This window comes from Magnolia sinica, chromosome 6 (genome assembly GCF_029962835.1).
Source record: "Magnolia sinica isolate HGM2019 chromosome 6, MsV1, whole genome shotgun sequence".
Classification (NCBI taxonomy): domain Eukaryota; kingdom Viridiplantae; phylum Streptophyta; class Magnoliopsida; order Magnoliales; family Magnoliaceae; genus Magnolia; species Magnolia sinica.
In genome coordinates, this window is record NC_080578.1 from 80670775 (window position 1) to 80692094 (window position 21320).

Sequence of the window (21320 nt, forward strand, 5' to 3'; positions counted from 1 at the left end):
ACGACACGTACCTGCAGCAACTATATAGGTGGTGTGTGGTACATCAGCAAATCTGGTACCGAGTAAACTTTGTTGGGCCCACCGTGAAAATGCATATAGTTCATCCGCTCCGGATCGGGTCGGATCGGATCGGTCTGGGTAGGTGTGCATCCGAACCTGACTCGAAACACTTTCAGATCTGAACTACCCTATTTGGTCCGCACCAATCCAAGCCGTCGGATCGGTTCAGATCGGGTCGGATCTGATCGGATCGGGTCGGATCCACCGGATCGGGTCGGGATTGCACAGCTCTATGGACGACCTCATCTTTCACATATGAATTGAAGAAGAGACAAGTAATCGTGATAAATATTCTATGAAATCCATTAAAAATAATAATAATAATAATAATAAAAGCCCAATTTATTAAAAGTAATTGAAAAGGTCAAAAATAATCAAAGGTCTAAACCGCCAAAGAAAAAGTAACTACATGCCCAAAAGAATAAGAAAATAGGCAAAAATAATAAAAAGAGCAGAGGGTGGTACATATGTGAGGAACATTTTCATGTAAAATTCATATGAGGTAAAGATCGTTGGCAAGGGAAAAATAAGCTTGAAGCTAACCTTTGGCAAGGTGTTAACGATTTTGAACATGCTGCATGTATCGGACCTTCAAAAGAATCTTGTCTCCAGCTCTACACTCACTAAGAACGGGTTTAATTTTGTTTTTGAATCTGGAAAATGTGTCATCTCCAAAAATGGTACTTTCATTGGAAAAGATTACGTATCCGATGGCTTACTTAAGCTTGGTGTTATGAATGAAAATGACACTAGCTCTTTCTGTTTACATGATTGAGTCTTTTGATACGTAGCATGTTAAATTAGGATATGTGAATTATTATTCTCTTGAAAACATGATTGATATGGGACTTATTCCTAAAGTTGAAAGAAAAAACGAAAACAAATGTGAAATCTGTTACAATCTAAATATTGCAGAAACCATTCAAACAAGTTGAAAGAAACACTTAAATCCTATATTTGATTCAAAGTAATATATTTGACCTAAAAAATATTATAACTTGTAGGAGAAAGAAATATTTTATGACTTTCATAAATAATTACTATAGATATGTAAAAAATTTTCTAATCAAGAGTAAAGATGAAGCCAAAGAGAAATCCATGACCTACATAAATGAAGTAGAGAACTAATTAGAAAAAAAAAAAAAAAAAACAACAACAACGAAGACTCTAAGATCCAATAAAAATAGAGAATATCTTTCTTATGACTTCACATCATACTGTGAATGAAAAGGGATTGTGTATGAAATAATTACTCTATATTCACTCCAACAAAATGACTTGGCTACAAAGAAAATTAAAATATTAATAAATACGATAAATGTTATACTTTTTAGTTCCAATTTATCCTTTAATCTATCCAATTCATCCTTTAACCTATAGGGAGAAGCCCTCCCTAACTATATGTCACAATTGATGGGGGAGAAGCCCTTTCAACTGCATCCAATCCATCCCATCCATTGTATTCTACCCCTCATGCTCATATTCTACCCCCAGAAGCAATACCATGCGAGCATACCTCCTGATTGGAGGACAAGGTATCCATTAATATGATCATCTTCATGTATTAGAGACCACCTTATGCACCAGATGATGTCTTACAGACTTCCCAGGGTGGCACGTATGCTGCATGTAAAGGTAACCCGTGGACATAGGTACCTATGGGACCAGCAAACCTCTTGCTAGTTACCTGATACACAACGCAGCCATGGTATTACTACAATTGCATCATCACCCCTTGAATGTTTTGGGCCCAATTTGATCCAGACCTGGGCTGTTCTGTCCATTCGACGCCCGTTGGTTGCCCCCCAATTAAAGATACCGCGTTCCCACTTACAGGCCCCGAAAATGTGCTAGCATGGCAGACGAGTACAGTTTCCGAGCTGTCCACCTGCAGGCTAACCTTCAAGATGTTCTCTCTAAGAATCACTGGTACATTAATCAGGTGGGCTAGCTCAGGTGACTTATAGCCGAGTTTGGACTGGCCATTTAGACCCACTAATCGAGCTTGGTCCCGGATTTTGTCATGCAATTATTGGACCGCCTGGCCCAACATTCTTAGTAGGTTGCTTGGATTGGGCTAACCTTTATTGAACCGAGTAGGACTTGGGCTCTATGTTCTGGCCCATGGCAAGCTTGGGCTGGATTCAGGACTGGATTTAGTCCCACAGGCTGGAAATAGACAAGCCCTAGTACGACCAGTCCAAGCACACTTGCAACCCTCATGGATCTTGCCAGCGTGCCCGCTCACATGTGCGCAAATGCACACCAATTGGAAGAATCTCACCATTCAATTGATTGCATGAATTCAAGGACAATCAAATGGCTAATAATCTCCAAACATTGATCTTTTCACTACATCCCGGCTGCAATGGGACCCACAATTTGGTCAGTTTCACATTGACACACATCCCACGTACTATGGTTGCATGTGCACATGGTCCATGATAACTGTTCTAGAATGTGATATAATGCTCACTTTGACAACTTGACCACATCGACAGATCATATACACGGCATCTAAGTGTACTGCAAAACGTAGGGCAACTTAAATTGGCCTGTGCGGCCACATGGAATCAGCATTAAGCAGCCCACATTTCCCCCCTCTGATCGTAGCTGAGACAAGGGACTCTCCGCTGCATCCGATCACCCTTTGGAACTGCATAACAAACCCAAGGGTTGAAGTATCATCCAAAACTGGTTCTTATCACTCAATATGGACCAGTTTCATCTGTGAACAATACGGCTGTATTGGTGATACGACCCGATTTTGGTGGTGACGATTGAACATAAGCTAAACAAGCCCACACACTAGAAAACACCCAGCATCCCCTGAACATGAAATTACAGCCGCATGATCACATGAGTATAAGGAAATTTCCAATACATTCAAGTCTAACACCAGCACAAACTGCAACATAGATGGCCAGAGCATCACCTCTTTAGATGGGCCAGAGCATCACCTCTTTCAACGAGCTTCTAACAGCTAAGATGATGTGTCCTGCCTCATCATCTTTTTTCAGCTACAACTGATTGTTCTTGGCTGACAATGGATAGAATCTGCAAGGTGGAGAACCAATGTTGGCTTGAAACATGCGTACGCTGCAGTCTTAGATGTTTGCTAATTCTACATGTGTGCACTCCACCCCCGATACACATGCCCAACAGCATTACATCCCAGCTGTCCATCAGGTGGACCCCATTTTATACATTCCCTGGCCCAAACAATCAAGCTGGTCCACACATCCATATAGCCACAGTAATGAAATGGATGGGGCCAAGTAAATTACTCAGGCACCCAACTGATCGACAGCTTGGATCATATATATGCCACATTGGGGGCCAGGCTATACACACGTGGAATTAGCATACGTCACATACTTAATTCTTCAAATTATAAGTTCACCCAATGTGTATATATTGATATTTGAAGAAATAATTTGCAAGCACAAGTAGCTTTACCTTGTCGGTGAATTCACGGAAGATCTGTCCCTCCATAGCTTTATCTAGTTCCTGACAAAAACGTAAAAGAGAAATTTGAGTTTGTAAAAACAAATTTTAACAGTTTCATTAGCTAAAATGTAGTTTATTTTAACAGCTATTCTCATCTTTTAGGGGACAGTCCTGATTCCCAGAGGATGCAGTGATGCCAAATCATAGTTGAGACATGAACAGGATCCTCTCATTCTTAATTTCATTCCTGATTTGGAGCAGTAGAAGCAGGAAAAGAGAAACCTGCTTAAGGCCCGTTTGGACACGTTTTCAAATGGGGTTTGAAGCCTACTTAGTGTTTTAGCAACAATTTTATCAAGTGGGAGATAAGACGGGGGGTTTGCAAAGTGCATCCAAACGCATAACATCAACAACTGGCGTTTGGATCAAAACAGCGTTTAGGCCTCAAACTCCCCTTTTGAGGGTGCATCCAAATGGGCCATAACGCAGTTCCATTTTCTACACCATACCTTACACTAAGCATGTTACATATGTCGGTGTCAAAAACATGTTGTGCGCGCTCAGGACTCCTGCAAAGCACTGTAAAAGTTGTCATTTGTCTCCCATGATCTCTCACAGAGTTCTATCACTTAAATGCTTACAAATAAAGATTTCCGGTGTGTAAGATCTCTCTCATTCTCTTCATCTCAACACATTTCTTCCCCATTTCTCTAAATACCATAAAATCCTCATGGTATCAAAGAACATAAAAGATGAAGAATAAATTTTCTTTATCCCTCCGCTCTTCATCTTTCCTTTACTTTCTATCCTTGCTCCTTTTTCTCCTTCCTCATTCTTTTCTCTCCCTTTTTTACTTTTTCCTTTTCTACTGATGGCTCCATAGGGCCACGTTTTAGAGGCAGCAGGCCCGAAAGACCCTTCAAGAATGGAATCAGCAATAGCAAGGACCTCAGATCAGCTTGAAGCCCTAAGAGATCCTGATGTGTAATCTCTAGTCAGAAAACTCGTATATTTGACTATTAACTCACCCCAGCATTGCACATGTTGTCAGTGTGTCAAGTCAATTCTTGCATGCTCCCTGTTCCTATCATCTAGAGGCAGTCTACTGAATACATTGCTACTTAAATCTGCTCCTCACAAAGGCCTATTCTGTACCAATTAAGGTAATCTGAATTTGAGTGGATATAGTGATGCAAATTGGGCACAATCATCAAATGATGGGAGATCTACAAGTGGCTATTGCACCTTTGTGGGAGGTAACCTGGTCACTTGGAAGAGCAAGAAATAGAACATAGTTGCCCATTCATCTACTAAAGTTGAATACCGTGCAACTGCTTCATGATACATGTGCGATTATTTGGATTAAAAGTTGGAACTCTTCTTTTGAAAATGGGTTTTGATGCCTTCACCTATTCCATTACACTGATAATGAGGATGCAATACATGTTGCATCTAACCCAATCTTCCACAAGCGGACCAAATATATTGAAGTTGATTGTCATTTTGAAAGACAAAAGTTTCCCCCAAGTTATTTTGTATTCCATTCATTTGCTCGGGAGCAAGCTGGAAGCTGGGCATGTGTGATATCCATGCACCAGCTTAAGGGGAGTGTGAAAAATGTGTCACTTGCCATAATAGTTGTTATTTATCTCTTGTGACCTCTCATGCTGGTAACTAAAATACTCGAGTTACAGCGAGCAAGAAATCTCCCATTCTCTTCATTTCAACACATCTTACCCATTTCTCAAAATACCATAAATTCATTTCGGAACCCCCACCGACCACAATTTGGTGGTAAACTACAATGCTCAAGAGAAAGTAATGGATATTAATGCATCATAACATGAATGGTGTCCTAATGCGTCTAGTTGGTACAAGTGCCCCCCGCAGGTTGGCAGACACGTGAATGGTACACTATCAATACTCTAAATTCATCATTTGGTAAACCCCAGCGACCACAATTTGTTGGTACAATAAAACGCTCAAGAGAAAGTAATGGATATTAATGCATCATAATTGATTGGTGTCCTAATGCGTCTAGTTAGTACAAGTGGGGCCCCTGGTTAGGTGATTAGAACCGCCAAAAACATGGGCCCCACCACAGTTAGTGGACACCCTAAAATATCCCAGATTTAAAAATCATAATCATCCAAAATTGTGGACCTCTGTCCAGACAATTGTTTAATTTTGTCTTAACCATAGATTTCTGTGATCCTAATAAAAGGGTTAGGATCTTCCAACTTGGGAGAACTTTTCGACCATTCCCCATCCACGACAGGACCCCTGAGACAAACCACAACAACAACAATAACAAATAGCTGGGGCAACGCTATGATGACAATGACGACAAAGACGAGGATGACATGATGAATGATAGTAATGCTAACCCTGTACTAGTTATTCCGAGTCAGCTTTCTGAATCCTATTTTGTCAATCCAAGATTCAAAACATGAATTTTCATTATTAGCTTGGTAAAGTTTGACAAACGACTGCCAGCTAAACATCAATCCTCCATTAGTCAGGCTGGGAACTGGTTGGTGCATTACTACCAATAAGAGTTGAAATAATAATAATAATAATAATAATAATAATAATAGTAATAGCAATCATCATCATCTAAGACTTATCCCAATTAGAGGGGGTCGGCTACATGAATCCCATTCTGCCATTCCACTCTATGTTCAGATTCACAATGGAAGTTATGGCACAAGTTTGACGCCGGTTGCCAACCTGACACAACCCTCCTTTATCAGGGCTTGGGACCGGCAATGAGATCACAGAACCCCCACAGTTGCTATGTAATAGACAACAACAACAAGAGCTTGGCTTCTTTGTTAGTAACGAATAGGGAACTTCCCCATTGTGCACTACATTTGTCCTTGTGTGGATTGTGGTTGGGTTATCCAAGCCATTGATCGGATGGCCTCCATCATGAATGGAACATTCGCCCAAAATCTCCCAATTTGGAAAATCCTGGCAATCAATCTTTGGAGCTTTCTACATTGAATGTGGATTGTTAGTAGGCTCTTCTTACCATGTATTTCAAAGCCAAAAATGGAAAGGTTAATGTTGTTCAATTAAGGAGACTTTTGAGCATGGTCCATCCACTATGGGAGACACAAGCTTAATGGTTTCAATCACCAAATCATGGTCCCCACATGTATAAACTCCGTACATATAAGAGAAGTTCACAAATAGTCACGAACAGAGAACTAGACCTCTAATGCTGACGATGACCATGGCGACGATGATGAAAATGAGGAAGACAACGACAATGATGAGGTCATCTTTGATGCTGATGCTGATGATGATGACATAAAAACAGCAGTAACAATTATAATAATCCAAAGTAGAAGTGAAATGGCAAGTTATTCACATTTTCTGCATCTGGGGAACAGTCAATCTTGCATATGAGTTTTCGAAGTTCTTCATCCTTCAAGGCATCTCGAATTTCATTGGAAGTCGCTGCAATTAGATGATATATCATGAGAAGCTTCATCCAAATACTTATTTTTTAATGACTAACAGCTGCTTAATTAAAAAGTGCGAATATTATATCAAAATAGGGGAATGAGTCATCTCTACTCATGCTCAAACAATTTCTAAATTTGTGGGAGATCGTGAATTTCACTGTAAGCATAATGCAAGGTTCTGAACTCGTAGAGATCCTAATTCCATCTAAAGTCTCCTACCTCAGCTCTGTCCAATAGATAAGTACAAAAAAATTTAAAGAGAACGTAAAAAGTGAAAATCAAGACATGAAACTAGTGAATAGATTGTCCTGGTGTTTTGTTATCGGTGACAATAAAACATTATTGAGAAGAAAAATGAGAAACGATTGAAATAGAGGCAGCCTATTCCAAAAACAAAGAGAAATTCATAAAAAGTCGCCTCTTCCCCTAACACATTTATAGCCATCATACCATTCAATTATCGAAAGTGCAGAACCCTTAAATCATCACCACTTCCCTCTTCTCAAAAGTTACCAACCACTTCCCTGATATTTTCACACCAACATTACCCAGATCTAGTGTCTCTCAGACAGAAGAAATGGGTAACTGAAGGAACATTAAGCTTGTTTACTTGAGAAGGATAACCGAATTGCTTAGAATCTCCATCACAGTTTATAGGTTGCATCAATGCTAATACTTCAACAGTTTTACCCAGTAATAAGGGCTTGGAATTTTTTAAGGTTTTATTGACAAAATACAGTATAATTCTAGAAACTAAGAAGTTTACACAGCTGTTGTTGTGTGATTATGTCCAAGAACAGGTTGCTGCCATGATATGCTATTACAGTGAAGTCCCATATTATTGTTCGTAATATGGATGGTTAGTTCGTTACTTTTCTTATTCTCCTTTCTATTTATCATGTTCTATGAAACCCTAAGCCTATGCATAACCTGCACAAGAACCCAAAAAACATCATCCATTTCTAAGAAACCCCTAACCCATGCATACAATCCTTAAATGTTTCTTTGTGACGTAGGACAGCCCTAATTATGATGCATGCTCATGGAGATAATTAAACAGCGGAAATAAAAGGAATAAATGATCTAAAATTCTAACAGTAATCATCATAACTGAGAAAATCATAAAGGAAACATGCAATGGAGCGGGCCATCACTACAACCATAGAGTATGGAATTCAATTACTACTTAGGTTGGATCCGGCGAGGGATGAGACCTCCCGATCTTGCATGGTCACACCCAATCGATCAATGAAGATCACTAGTCCGAAGAACCAAGAAGTTTCTTGGATTAGGGATTTGAGAATTTGGGGATTTAGGGTTTAGATCGGTTCTCAAGATTTTGATCGAAGAGGAATTAGCCAAAACAAAAAAATAGAAGAAAGAAAGTTATTACCTTGAGGAAGTTGGAGGGGCACAAGAAGAAATTAGAAGAAGAAGATCAAGGGGAGAGAAGAAGCACCATTAGAGAGAAGAGAGGAAGGAGGCAACCAAAGGGTTTGCTTTTCATTCATCAATAGTTCAAATTCGTGTTTAGGGCTTTACCCCACTTAAATAAGCAAATAAAGACATAAAATTACTAAAATACCCCTAGGATAAGCAAATAAAGATATAAGATTACTAAAAGACCCCTAACTAAGTCAAAAAACGTGCAAATAACATAAGTATGGGAAAGTTTGGGCGCTCGGTCCTCTTTCTCCAATCTTCCTTCACATGTGTCTTCCCTAAGTGGGGTCTTCTATATGTCCAATCACATGTGAAAGGTCTTCAGCTCCTCAATATTCGCCTATCCACAAGGACGACACTTGTGGTTGGCGCTTTCTTCGTTGGTACACCTTGAATGCACCTGTGTCCGCATCAATTCCCCTCGGGTGAGAAAAACTCGACCCCGACGAGTTGAAACTTTTGTAGCGCTCAAGTAGATCTGGATCAATACCCTGCAATGCGTCGCCCGACAGCCACGTAGATTCAGACGATGGTTTGTTTTTCCACCTGACAAGATACCTTTGGAAACCTCCATCTCTCGTGGATACTATCTCGTCATCCAAGATTTCCTCAATTGCTTCTTTATGGGTAATGGGTGGATGAGGGGGTGGAAGGGGTTGGGTAGCAAACTCAGAAAAAGGCCATGAAAGGGATGATGTATCAACAATGGGAGTATGGGCATGGACTAGATCTTCCACATTAAAAGTTGGATTAATGCTCATTTCAGATGGAAGGTCAATCCGATACGCGTTGGACCCAACCTTTTGTAATATCTTGAATGGTCCAGCACTACACGCTTGTAATTTCTTTGCTGATCCTTAAGAGAATCGCTCTGGCCTTATTCGCACCATTACATAGTCTCCTTCTTGAAATTCTTGCACTCTACGATGAGAATCAGCTGAAACTTTATAATCATCATTACTCTTATTTAACCGCTGTCTAATATGTGTATGCAAATCATGAATATGGCGTGCGAATGCATCGGCTGACTCAGAAGACCTTTGGGTAACAGACATAGGTAAGAGATCTATGGGCATTCTAGGTTTATAACCACTTACAATTTCAAAAGGACTCAACCCTGTAGATCTATTAACTGACCCATTATAAGCAAGTTCAGCAGTTGGTAAAATTAGGTCCCAAGTCTTAACATGTTCACCCACTAGACAACGTAGAAGATTTCCAAGGCTACGGTTTACCACTTCAGTTTGACCATCTGTTTGTGGGTGGTAAGCAAGTAGAAAATTGCAAACGAGTTCCCATAATGTGCCACAGTTGTCTTCCAAAAATAGCTAGTAAATCGAACATCACGATCGACACTATGGTTTTAGGTAACCCATGGAGACGCACCACACCATCAAAAAGATACGAGCAACATGAGACGCATCTCTGAAGCCTTCGAACATGGGAGGAAATGCGCCATTTTAGAAAAACGGTCCACAACGACAAAAACGGAATCGTGCTTTTTATAGTCTTGGGAAGCCCGAGGACGTAGTCCATTCGTATGTCCCGCCACGGAGCATGTGGCACTGGCAATGGCGTGTACAGCCCGGTATTTTGCTTTCTTTGCTTTGCCAGCTGACATGTTCGACATTGCCCTAAAACTTTGGCTACGTCTCGCTTGAGGCTTGGCCAATAGAAACGATCTTCCACGAGGGCAATAGTCTTATCACGACCAAAATGGCCACTATCCCTCCCGAATGAAGCTCCCAGATGAGGAATTCACGAAGGGACATACGGGAATACAAAGTCTGTCTCCTTGAAAAGAAAGCCATCTTTAAGAACATATTCACCCATAATATGGTGGTCACTAGAGAGCGACGCGTAAGTACCCCCAAAATCAGGACATATGGGGTATTCATTTTTCAGTTGCTCAAATCCGACTACCTCTACACTCAAGGAGTTGAGCAACGCCACTCTCTTACTAAGGGCATCCATTGGTTTGTTTTCAACCCCGGCCTTGTGTTTCAAAACAAACGAATATTCCTGAAGAAACGCTACCCACTTGGCATGCCTTGGGTTGAGTTTCTTCTGAGAATGCAAATATCTGAAAGCCTCATGGTCAGAAAACAAAACGAATTCTTATGGTAGGAGGTAGTATCACCAATGTCTCGGGGATTGCACTACCGCATAAAATTCTTTGTCGTAAGTGGAGTATTTTTGTTTTGCCTCATTCGGTTTCTCAGAAATAGGCCACCGGGTGTCCTTCTTGACTCAACACTCCACCTATACCGACACCGGACGCATCGCACGCTACTACAAAGACTTTAGAAAAGTCGGTAACGCATGACAGAGCTTCCACCATCTTGCCCTTAATTTCTTTAAAAGCCTTGACGGCTTTAGACCACACGAACTCTCCTTTTTTCATGCACGGGAATGGGAGCCATGATCGTGCTAAAACTCCTAATGAACCGACGATAAAAGTTGCTGGCGGTGAAAACTTCGCACCTCATGAATGTTCCTTGGTTCGCCACTCAACTATGGCCCCGACTTTTTCAGGGTCTGCGGCATCCCTTCAGATGACACTATAAATCCTAAGAACACAACTTGGCTAGACATGAATGCACATTTCTTAAGATTAGCGTACAACTTTTCCTTCCTAAGGACACTACAGACCTTCTTTAAATGTTGAAGGTGTGATTCCTTAGTGGTACTATAAATAAGAATATCATCAAAGTACACCACTAGGAATTTTTCCATGAACGGCCTCAAAGCTTGGGTCATCACCCACATGAAAGTACTGGGTGCGTTAGTCAAGCCGAAGGGCATGACCAACCACTCATACAACCCATCTTTCTTCTTAAACGCCGTCTTCCACTCATCTCCTGGGCGTATACGAATTTGGTGATATCCACTCTTGAGGTCTATCTTAGAGAATATAGTGGACCTGGCCATCATGTCAAGCATATCATCAAGTCTAGGTATAGGGAACCTATACTTGACAGTAATTTTGTTTATGGCATGGCTATCCACACACATGCGCCACGTGCCGTCTTTCTTTGGCGTCAACAATGCAGGCACGGCACACGGGCTCATACTCTCTTGGATGAAACCCTTTTGCAGAAGCTCATCAACTTGCTTCTTCAACTCTGCATGCGCTGCAGGGTTCATCCTGTGGTGAGGAAGGTTCGGTAGAGTAGACCCTGGGACAAGATCAATGGCATGCTGTATGTCCCTCATAGGTGGCAACTCATTCGGTAAGTCTTCAGGAAATACATCACTGTATTCCTTCAGGATTGAGATCACCTCACAGGGTAACTCTGATGGAACCTCAGGTGTAATTTCTCTAGCCATAAGGGCATACACCATAGAATCCTCCTTAGCCTCTTTTTCAAACTCTCTTGCGCTGATTATATGTAAAGACTTAGGTTTGGATTTCCCCATTTCTCTAGGCTCACTTGCCTTCTCATCCTTCTTCTTCCCTAGTGTATTCTCAGGTGGCATGGGATTAAGTTTGATCTTTTTACCATTATACATAAAAGTACACGCATTCGAACGGCCAAAGATCGTGACATCATTATCGAATAGCCACGGTCTACCTAGGATAACATGTCCCACATCCATAGGTAAAACATCACACCACAGGGACTCTTTGTATGACCCAAACTCGATGGGGACTAGACATTGCTGGGTGACAGGTAGGGATGTCTTGTCAACCCAAGAAACTTTATACGGGTCTGGATGAGGTGTGGATTTCAGTTTTAAGCGATCTAAGGTGCTAGTGGAAATCACATTCTGACAACTTCCACTGTCCACTATCACCTTACAATTCTTTTCACCACACTTGGCAATAGTGTAGAAGATAGTGCTTCGACGCCAGTCAGCACTACTTCTAGACTGAGCTAACACACGCCTGACTACTGCAAGCGTTGCTTCTCCATCCACTTCTTCATCAGTAAGTCCTCCTTCAGGGTGATACTCTTCAACTTCATAATCACCCTGGTCATCTCCACCCTCGTGAGACTCGCCTATAACTAAGGCTCTCCCACGGCTCTTCGTAGGACACTGATTAGATATGTGGCCAAGGTTGTCACACTCATAGCACCTCACTTGGCTCATGTTACTAGGACCGGCACCAAGAACCCCTTTGCCCTTGTCCTCCCTAGGCCTAGGCGGAATGGTCGCCTGTGCCCTAGGTTGATTACCAATATTAGGTCTAGTTCCTTGAGAACTAGATCTAGCATTGGAGTCTCGGGACTCAAAACGACGAACAACAGGAGCCTTCAGATATTGCTCTAATTCCTGCACGACTTGATATGCTTCATCTAAGTCCGTTAAGGGCCGAGTAATAAGCTCGCGCTGAAGATCCGCACAAAGGCCCGTCTTAAAATGCGAGAGCGTTACTAGAGGGTCTTCTCGGATATCACATCGCATCACATACTCTTCAAATTTAGCGATGTAGTCAGCGGCAGGCATTGACCCTTGGCGTAAGGATTGCCATTGGTCAAGGAGCTTCTGACGGTATGAGAGAGGAAGGTACTTCTCCTTCAACTTCTCTTTCATCTCATACCAATGTGTGATAGGGGCTCTACCAACTCTCTCTATCCTGCGCTCGGTGTTGGTCCAGAAGAGCTTGGCTTGACCCACAAGCTTCATCTTAGCAAACCGCATTTGACGGTTTTCTGACATGCCATACCACTCAAAGTAGTGGTCTATGTCAACAACCCAGTCAAGGAATGCCTTGGGATCCAAGCGTCCATCAAAACTCGGGGCCTCAACTCTCACACTCTTCATCGCACGCTCATCTGGATCATAACGGTCTTGATGACCATATGTGGCTCGTGCCTCTCGTTGCTCCACCTTAGTCATGGTAGTGGTAATTTGATTCTCAAGGCGGGCAAACTCACGCCTTTGACCTGCTTCTAGGGCGGTTATTTTTTGTATCAATTGAGCAAGTTGCTCAGATAACTGCTCGTTATTCATGGTAGGTTGAAGTCCAAAACCTCTACCTCTTCTCGTGGGCATACAATAAAGACTTGAACCAAACTCTACCTAACTAGACTACTAGGTGTTATGACTTTCAAGATGGATGCGATGAATGCAAAACTACTATGAACTGACACAATTAAGTTGAAACAGGAAACAACTCAAATCTGAAAATTTTCCAGATTAGGAACTTTCTAAAATTGGAAAGTTTCTAAAATTGAAAACTTTCTAAACCTGGAACTTTCCTAAGTTAAACCTAAAAATCAAAACCCTAATTTGATAACTCGATCTAGACAAAGACCATGCAAGCCTAGGCTTTGATACCAAATTTGACGTAGGACAGCCCTAATTATGATGCATGCTCATGGAGATAATTAAACAGCGGAAATAAAAGGAATAAATGATCTAAAATTCTAACAGTAATCATCATAACTGAGAAAATCATAAAGGAAACATGCAATGGAGCGGGCCATCACTACAACCATGGAGTATGGAATTCAATTACTACTTAGGTTGGATCCGGCGAGGGATGAGACCTCCCGATCTTGCATGGTCACACCCAATCGATCAATGAAGATCACTAGTCCGAAGAACCAAGAAGTTTCTTGGATTAGGGATTTGAGAATTTGGGGATTTAGGGTTTAGATCGGTTCTCAAGATTTTAATCGAAGAGGAATTAGCCAAAACAAAAAAATAGAAGAAAGAAAGTTATTACCTTGAGGAAGTTGGAGGGGCACAAGAAGAAATTAGAAGAAGAAGATCAAGGGGAGAGAAGAAGCACCATTAGAGAGAAGAGAGGAAGGAGGCAACCAAAGGGTTTGCTTTTCATTCATCAATAGTTCAAATTCGTGTTTAGGGCTTTACCCCACTTAAATAAGCAAATAAAGACATAAAATTACTAAAATACCCCTAGGATAAGCAAATAAAGATATAAGATTACTAAAAGACCCCTAACTAAGTCAAAAAACGTGCAAATAACATAAGTATGGGAAAGTTTGGGCGCTCGGTCCTCTTTCTCCAATCTTCCTTCACATGTGTCTTCCCTAAGTGGGGTCTTCTATATGTCCAATCACATGTGAAAGGTCTTCAGCTCCTCAATATTCGCCTATCCACAAGGACGACACTTGTGGTTGGCGCTTTCTTCGTTGGTACACCTTGAATGCACCTGTGTCCGCATCACTTTGTTAAGCAAGAACCTTGTTCTTTTTCACAAACCCTAGTCCTATTGCCAGCCTACATAAAAGCCCTATATTGTGCAATCTTTCTTCATAAACCTAAAACTTTAATCTTTCTTCATAAACTGACAACCCTAACCCTACCTCAACCTGCCCACAACACCTATATTGTGCAATCTAACAAAGCCTAACTGGGATCCTTCATCTGTTCAAACTTCAGTCCCTTAATTTGTCCTTGTTAACAAGAAATCCCTAATCAGACGTTCTTTCAAAGGATGTAACCAACTTGACCAGTTATTTCTCGAGATAACAGGGATGGTCCACTACTAGGTTGGATGTTAAGAACATCTTACAGTGCTTCCAGTTATAGCCATATGAAGTGTCAATGGAAGGGCAGCAAAATCAGGTGCAGGAGCTGAGAAGCAATGTTTCAAAATGTTAGCGAGGACAAACAGCTAGGAAGCAAAAGCAGGAGCGGGGGTGATTCAAAAATGGGAGCAGCACCTTCATTCGCACAACACTTTCCCCTACTCCAGACCTTGTTTGCAAGTTCTGTACACCCATCTATAAACTCAAGAAAGCAACTCGAGCGTGGTTCACACACTTTAGTACTGCTCAGAGGTTTTGAACTTTGCAGTCAAGCAAACTCATCAACATGTACTGGATACAATTCTCAGGGGACTAATTCTTATTTCATATGCACATGCAATCCTGCAGCAGAAAGTCCAACTGTTCTTCTAGCGCATATTCAGATTTTGTCATATCAAATCATCGCGAAATACTTGTGACCACTTCAGTGTTTCCTAGGAATTATGGCAGCTTGATTACCTGAAAGGGTGCACCTTTCGCAGGCAAAGCAACAAAATGGAACTTACAAAATCCGAAAGAAAACCTATGCAACAGAACTTTTCACAAATGTAGCATAATGGTGCGATCCAAGACACTGGCAGACCTGCAGACTTTTCTAGCTGTCAGATCTGAGTTTGCACTATTGGATTGCTCGTATCCAATCTCAGATCTGATGAACGGTCTGGATCTGGTGGCCATCAGGTTTGCACATCAGCAACAGTGTCACGGATGGATTCATGAAGACAGTAGCTTCATGGCGGTATTCTTTGATCATAATCTGGACGATGGATGGCACGAATTTGGAAGTGTACACATGTGGCCCGGTTGCAGTGTGTGTCCGGGTCCCACATGTGTATGCGTGGATTAGTAGGGAGTGCAAGTGCATCTTGTAGGTTGGTTGTGGACTTGGAATGTTACTTAATACGCTTTGATGTGGTTATGTCTTGAGATTTCATTAGTGGCATTTTGGTCCCCTAACAATTTATTGATAAAATTGGGAAATAAAAAAGGGGGAAGAGGTGTGTTTTTTTTTTTTTTTTTTTTTTTGACATTTTATAGTTGAAGGGTTTGCTTTGAAGCCCCTTTCACGTATGCATGCTTGTTGAGACTGCTAGTACTCCAAGCCTCTTTCGTTCCCAAAACTAAAGAATTTACAATTCTCGTAGATGTGTTTTAATTGGACCTTCTATCTGGGGAAATATCCTTCTCTTCCTGTTGTTTTTATTCTTAACTGAAATCTATATGATGCTGACCCAGAGAATCAGTGACTATCATCAATGCCTTGGCAAATATAGAGTAGGATTCAGAAGCATACAAACAAGTTCCTTTAGAAGATGAAATTTTCATTTTAGTTCTTATTCTACTTTCCTTGTATATTTCCTTGTATATTTGTTTCTTTTGGACCACCATAGCCCAGTTTTATTCTCCAGTATGAAGTATGCGTCTCAGAAGAAAAATGTTTGTCCACCAATCTCCCTGTAGCACTTATTTGTACCCATTTCTTGTCCAGCCACAAGTTTACTTGCAAAAGCAATGAGAACGTTTCATTATTCCCATACAATTATCTCACAAAAGATGAATTGCTAAAACAAAACAATAACATTAGCACAGAATGAAGGACAAAAAATGGACCCTTCTCTCTAGTGCTGGTGGACTTTTCAAAACCAGCAAGAAGCCCTTGGACAGAGGTTATAGACTTTCAGTTATTAAATATGGAGAGGAACCAAGGGGATAGTCACTGTGTAGAATCAAGCGGGGGGAGATCAGCAGTTTGGAAAGACATATCGGTATTTGATAAGGTGGACATGGGTAAAATAGGGGTGGGGAACTGTATCAGATTTGGGAGGACCTTTGGGTTGGGCCAACCCATTTGTCGCATCATTTCCAAATTTATTCAGGAATCCGGATATCTCATTGCGGCATCCTGGATAGCAATCATTATAAGCAGGTGGGATGTAGAGTGGCGTGGAATATTCCATTAAGGAGGGAACATTACAGACGAGGAAAATCTCTTGCTCGCAGATCTTTTGGGCATCCTGGAGGACGCTTTCCTTCCCGCTGATGAGTTGGACAAGAGGATTTGCCCCCCTCCCAGCTAGGTAAGTTTTTGGCTTCAAAACTCTTACTCTGACAATGCTTTTGAGCCCTCTGTGAGCTGAGGTGTGGGGCATGTCCTCCTAGAGTGGAGGCCTTTTGTTGGACGGTGGTTGCTCATAAAATTCTCACCACTGATAATCTGAAGAAGAGGAATTGGTTTTTCCAAACATTTGTTCTCTCTTTTGGGTGGATGAAGAGTCAATGGACACCTCTCCTTACATTGTGGTTATGCAGTGAATATTTGGGCTTCTTTCCTTCATCTACTTCAGATTGTTTGGGTTGCCTCATGCCATTTTGTGGGGCCTCATGCCATGTTTTACAGTATCACTTGTCCTAAGGAGCAGCGTTTCAAGACTATCAAATCGAATGTAAATCTTATGACTTTCGCAGCAGGTTCAAGGTCATGACAGTCTGGAAGCTGCTACCTAGTAATTGGTGGAAACTAAATAACAATGCGTGCTCTCTCAGTAACCAAGGATTGTCAGGTATAGGCAGGGTTTTCCGGGGATGAAAATGGAGAGATTAAAGTGGCTTTATAGGGAATTCTAATAAAACGGAATTGGTTGCGGAATCATATTTGCCATGGTACTGAATTTCAAGGCTGGTGTAAATGGATTTTGCATAATGTAGTTTCTACTAAAATCTCTATTTTGGTTGGAAAGTGATGATAAATAGGATTCTTGGTTTTGAAATCAGTTACTATATGGCCATATCAGCCCACCCCTTTATGCAATACGGGGATGAACCAGTCCTTTTGAGAAAAAAAAAAATGGTTTTATTGGCCCGTATTGGTGTCAATACAGCCGATACCCAATACGGGACCATAAAGTTGAAACTTTTTAATCAACTTCTTTTTCTTGCAAATTCACTAGTTTCTTCATTTTAACCATGAAGGAAGTTTAAAACACATTCATACTACACAGGCCTATTTTAAGGTTCAAGACACAAGATTTGAATGAGATTCAATGACTCGAAGCGGAATGAATTATTTTTGGGAAAATCTAGAAGAAGCACAAAACTATCACTTCTTTCTATTTGTTTTTAATCTTCTTTTCATTTTATTTCAATGTAATGGGCCTAATCTATCAAATCATACTTGCTTTGTGTTCAATTAAGGACTTTAGTTCATTTTTAGCAAGTTAAGCTGAGAGAAAGCATTTTTATCAAAGAATGGTCTGATACACCATTGAATACATGTTTAAAACATTAAAAATGATACATTCTAGTGTCCTGCATTTCCATATTTTCCCTGTAATTTTTGAAGAAAAAAAATTTGGGCCAAAAAAGAATTTTACTAAACATGGGCCCATATTGTCTACTATGAGGCCAAGATGGTTGAATACACCTCGTATCATATGTTTTTTGGGCCCTAGTTAATACACCACTGGTGCAATCCAATTATCGAATCAATTAGATAGAAAACACTGTCACTGGGTCAATTGGAAGAACATATCCTACTCGAAAGATGAAGGTGGTTTGGGTATGAGAAGTTTGAAAAGCATCATGCAAGCTTTTAGGTGGAAAATGGCGTGGACCATCAAGTGCAGCGGGGTGGGAAGCTGCTGGGCTGCCTTCATGAAGGCCAAATACTCGGTGAACTCCATAGCAGATGGACGTCAGTCCCTCCCTTCCTGGGCATCGCCGTTGTGGAGAAGAATACGCTCAGCCTTTGCGAATGTTCAAACCCACACTCGGTGGATCATTGGGGCTGGTGCATGCAGTTTCTGGCCCGATAACTGTCCATCTTGGGGCCCCTTTCAAGCTGGAAAATTCCAACAGCACAGCAGCAGAATCTGCCTGTCAGCGAGTTGATCGGTCCCAAGGGCTGGCGGGATCTGTCAGCTGCAAAGCTCCTCCTCCCACAAGTAGTGACATGTAACAGATAAGGGGATCTGCACTTCTGATAAAGTCGATAAACAGATCTGGACAGCCTCCCCGTTAGGAGATTTCAAGGTGGGCGCGGCCTGGTAGTTGGCTAGATCTCCTGGGGTCACCAAAGCTTGGTCCAAGTGGGTGTGGCACCCCAAGCTGCCCCCTAAACTATCTCTGCTAACGTGGAAAATCATTCTCAAAGCCATCCCAGTTGAAGTAAGAGCTCAAACCAAAGGCATCCACATGGCTTCAAAATGTGTTTGCTGCCAAGCTCCTCAACAGATCCACGCGGAAAGCATTGACCACATTTTCTTCTCGGGGGAGATCGCGTCAAAAGTTTGGAATCACTTTCAGCAACTTTTTGACGTAGGGGAGAACGTGAGGACGAGCACTGTCTTCCTCAAGAGGATAACTATTCTAAATCCACGGAACTTCTCTGAACTCCTCATAGAGACTTCTTGAATCCACGAGGAAAGAAAGCAAGAAAATAGAAATAAATTCTAATAAATTCGAAATTGATTGATGAATAATCATCTAATATGTCTCCTTACACCATTAATAAAGAAAAAATAAACCAAAATTCGTAATTACCAAATATAGCAAAATTCTAACTCTAATAAAAATCCTAATTATAATAAAACTCTTCTAAAGCCTAATTTCTAAAAATAAATATTCCAAATAAACTTTCTCTAGAAGAGTCCTAGTATAATTATAAGTTATTTCTAAAGAGGAAAAAAAAATCTAAAACTCTAAAAATAGAAAAATATTAAAAAATTCGGAATTACTAAAAATAGCAACTTTTTTCCTAAAAATTCATTTTTCAGCTGAAAGCGCGCGTTTTGTAACAAAACGGACAGATGCGACCCACTTTGTGGGTCAGTTCACCTCAGATGGCCCGTTTCAAAAAAGATTGATACGTTGTGCGCCCCGTAATGATACCCAAATCAAAAGTTACGGTCAATTTACGGTCCACCTTCTTTTGGCCCAATCATGCTGGGAACGTATCTGTGACACGTTCTACATCAAACTCCTCCACTTGAAAAAAACTTGTCCTCGAGTTATTCAAGGGACTTGGCTTATGATTCTAAGTTTAACTTCTGACACCAATGTTTATTAGCCCTTTTCTTGTACTTGGCATTAAGCTCTTTAGCTAACACAATACATGTCCTCGTGCTTAACTTGACTAGCATTGATCAGTTCCTTCACTTTTACCTTCAAGATCTCACATTCTTTCTGATAACATGGGCAATTAGGCAGACTTTCCCTTAAGACGGGATCAACGTGGTCTTGTATATCTCGTATGGGAGGCAATTTATTAGGGAGTTCATTGGGCACAACCGACTTGAACTCCTACAACACTAGTTCCAAATCCTCTGGGATGTTCATAGGCTCCGCATATTTTTTTCTCTTCAACTAATGCATATATATATCTCCCATTTCCTGAGATTGTTTAACAAAGGCTTGTTCAGTCATGAGAGATTTTCCCTCCACTTTAGAAGTCTTAAGTTGGTTCTCTATTCTCTTAGGGGTCACATGTTCGCCACTAATGAATCCCGTGGTCTGTTGCAACTCCGTTCTGACCCGGTCACCTCTCACCGACAAATAATAGGATTTCTCTACATAACCCTTTTACTGATTGGTTATCTTGCCAATAATTTTGATTTTGTTGGAATAATACATGATCGTAATTTGTGGGGAGGAATCGCATGCACAATAACTTCTTCATCCGCGACCACGTGCGGATTGGCACCTTCATCTATCTCATCCGCTCGAGTTGAAGTTATTTCCACCAATCTGAAGCTCTGCTCGTCAACTTGTAGGCTACGAGTTTACTTTTTTTTCTTCTACGATATTCATGTAGTCGAAGAAACGTTCGACTTCAAGCAACCAATCGAAAAAGTCCTTGAAGTAGAGTTGACCATTAAAACTAGGAAAATCGACTTTCTTCTTGAATTCTTGATCCATCCTGTGGTTCACTGATAGCATCGCCCTACGATCAGTATGATTACGAATTCTAGCAATTGTTGGTGGTGGATCACCACCATGAACACGGAGCTGCCCTAGAGCTTCCGCCAAGCGATCTGCCAAGCAATCTGCCATGCGATCGATGGAAGCCTGCAGCCCTTGCATGGCTTGTCGATTCTCATGTTACGTCGCTTCGAAAGCTGCCGCCGTTAAAGGTAAATTCCCTGGAGCACCACCCATTGGATTGTTGCCCGACCCGTCATTAGAAGGCATCGATCCAAGGAAAAACCTCGCTTTGATACCAAACTGACGCAGGAGAGGACGTGAGGTCGAGCACCGTCTTCCTCAAGAGGATAACTATTCTGAATACACAGAACTTCTCTGGACTCCTCACAGAGACTTCTCGAATCCACGAGGAAAGAAAGCAAGAAAATAGAAATAAATTCTAATAAATTCGAAATTGATTGATGAATAA

The 21320-nt window shown here is 41.2% G+C and overlaps 1 protein-coding gene across 8 annotated transcripts in view; it reads right to left on the minus strand.

Annotated features, from left to right (window-relative positions):
• Window positions 1-2380: 2380 nt before the first annotated feature.
• Window positions 2381-21320, minus strand: part of LOC131248919 (uncharacterized) — a 43424-nt gene continuing 24484 nt past the window's right edge. For 3 of the 8 annotated variants that reach the window (XM_058249444.1, XM_058249442.1, XM_058249438.1), the window contains 3 exons: window positions 6887-6975; window positions 3520-3570; window positions 2848-3117 (listed from right to left, as the gene is read on the minus strand). In XM_058249444.1, coding sequence (XP_058105427.1) covers window positions 3067-3117; window positions 3520-3570; window positions 6887-6975 — 191 coding nt within the window. In that variant the 3' untranslated portion in view covers window positions 2848-3066. Of the gene's footprint in view, window positions 2717-2847; window positions 3118-3519; window positions 3571-6881; window positions 6976-21320 lie in introns of those variants that run through there. The other 5 variants (XR_009172554.1, XM_058249441.1, XR_009172553.1 and 2 more) reach the window with 5 other exon arrangements.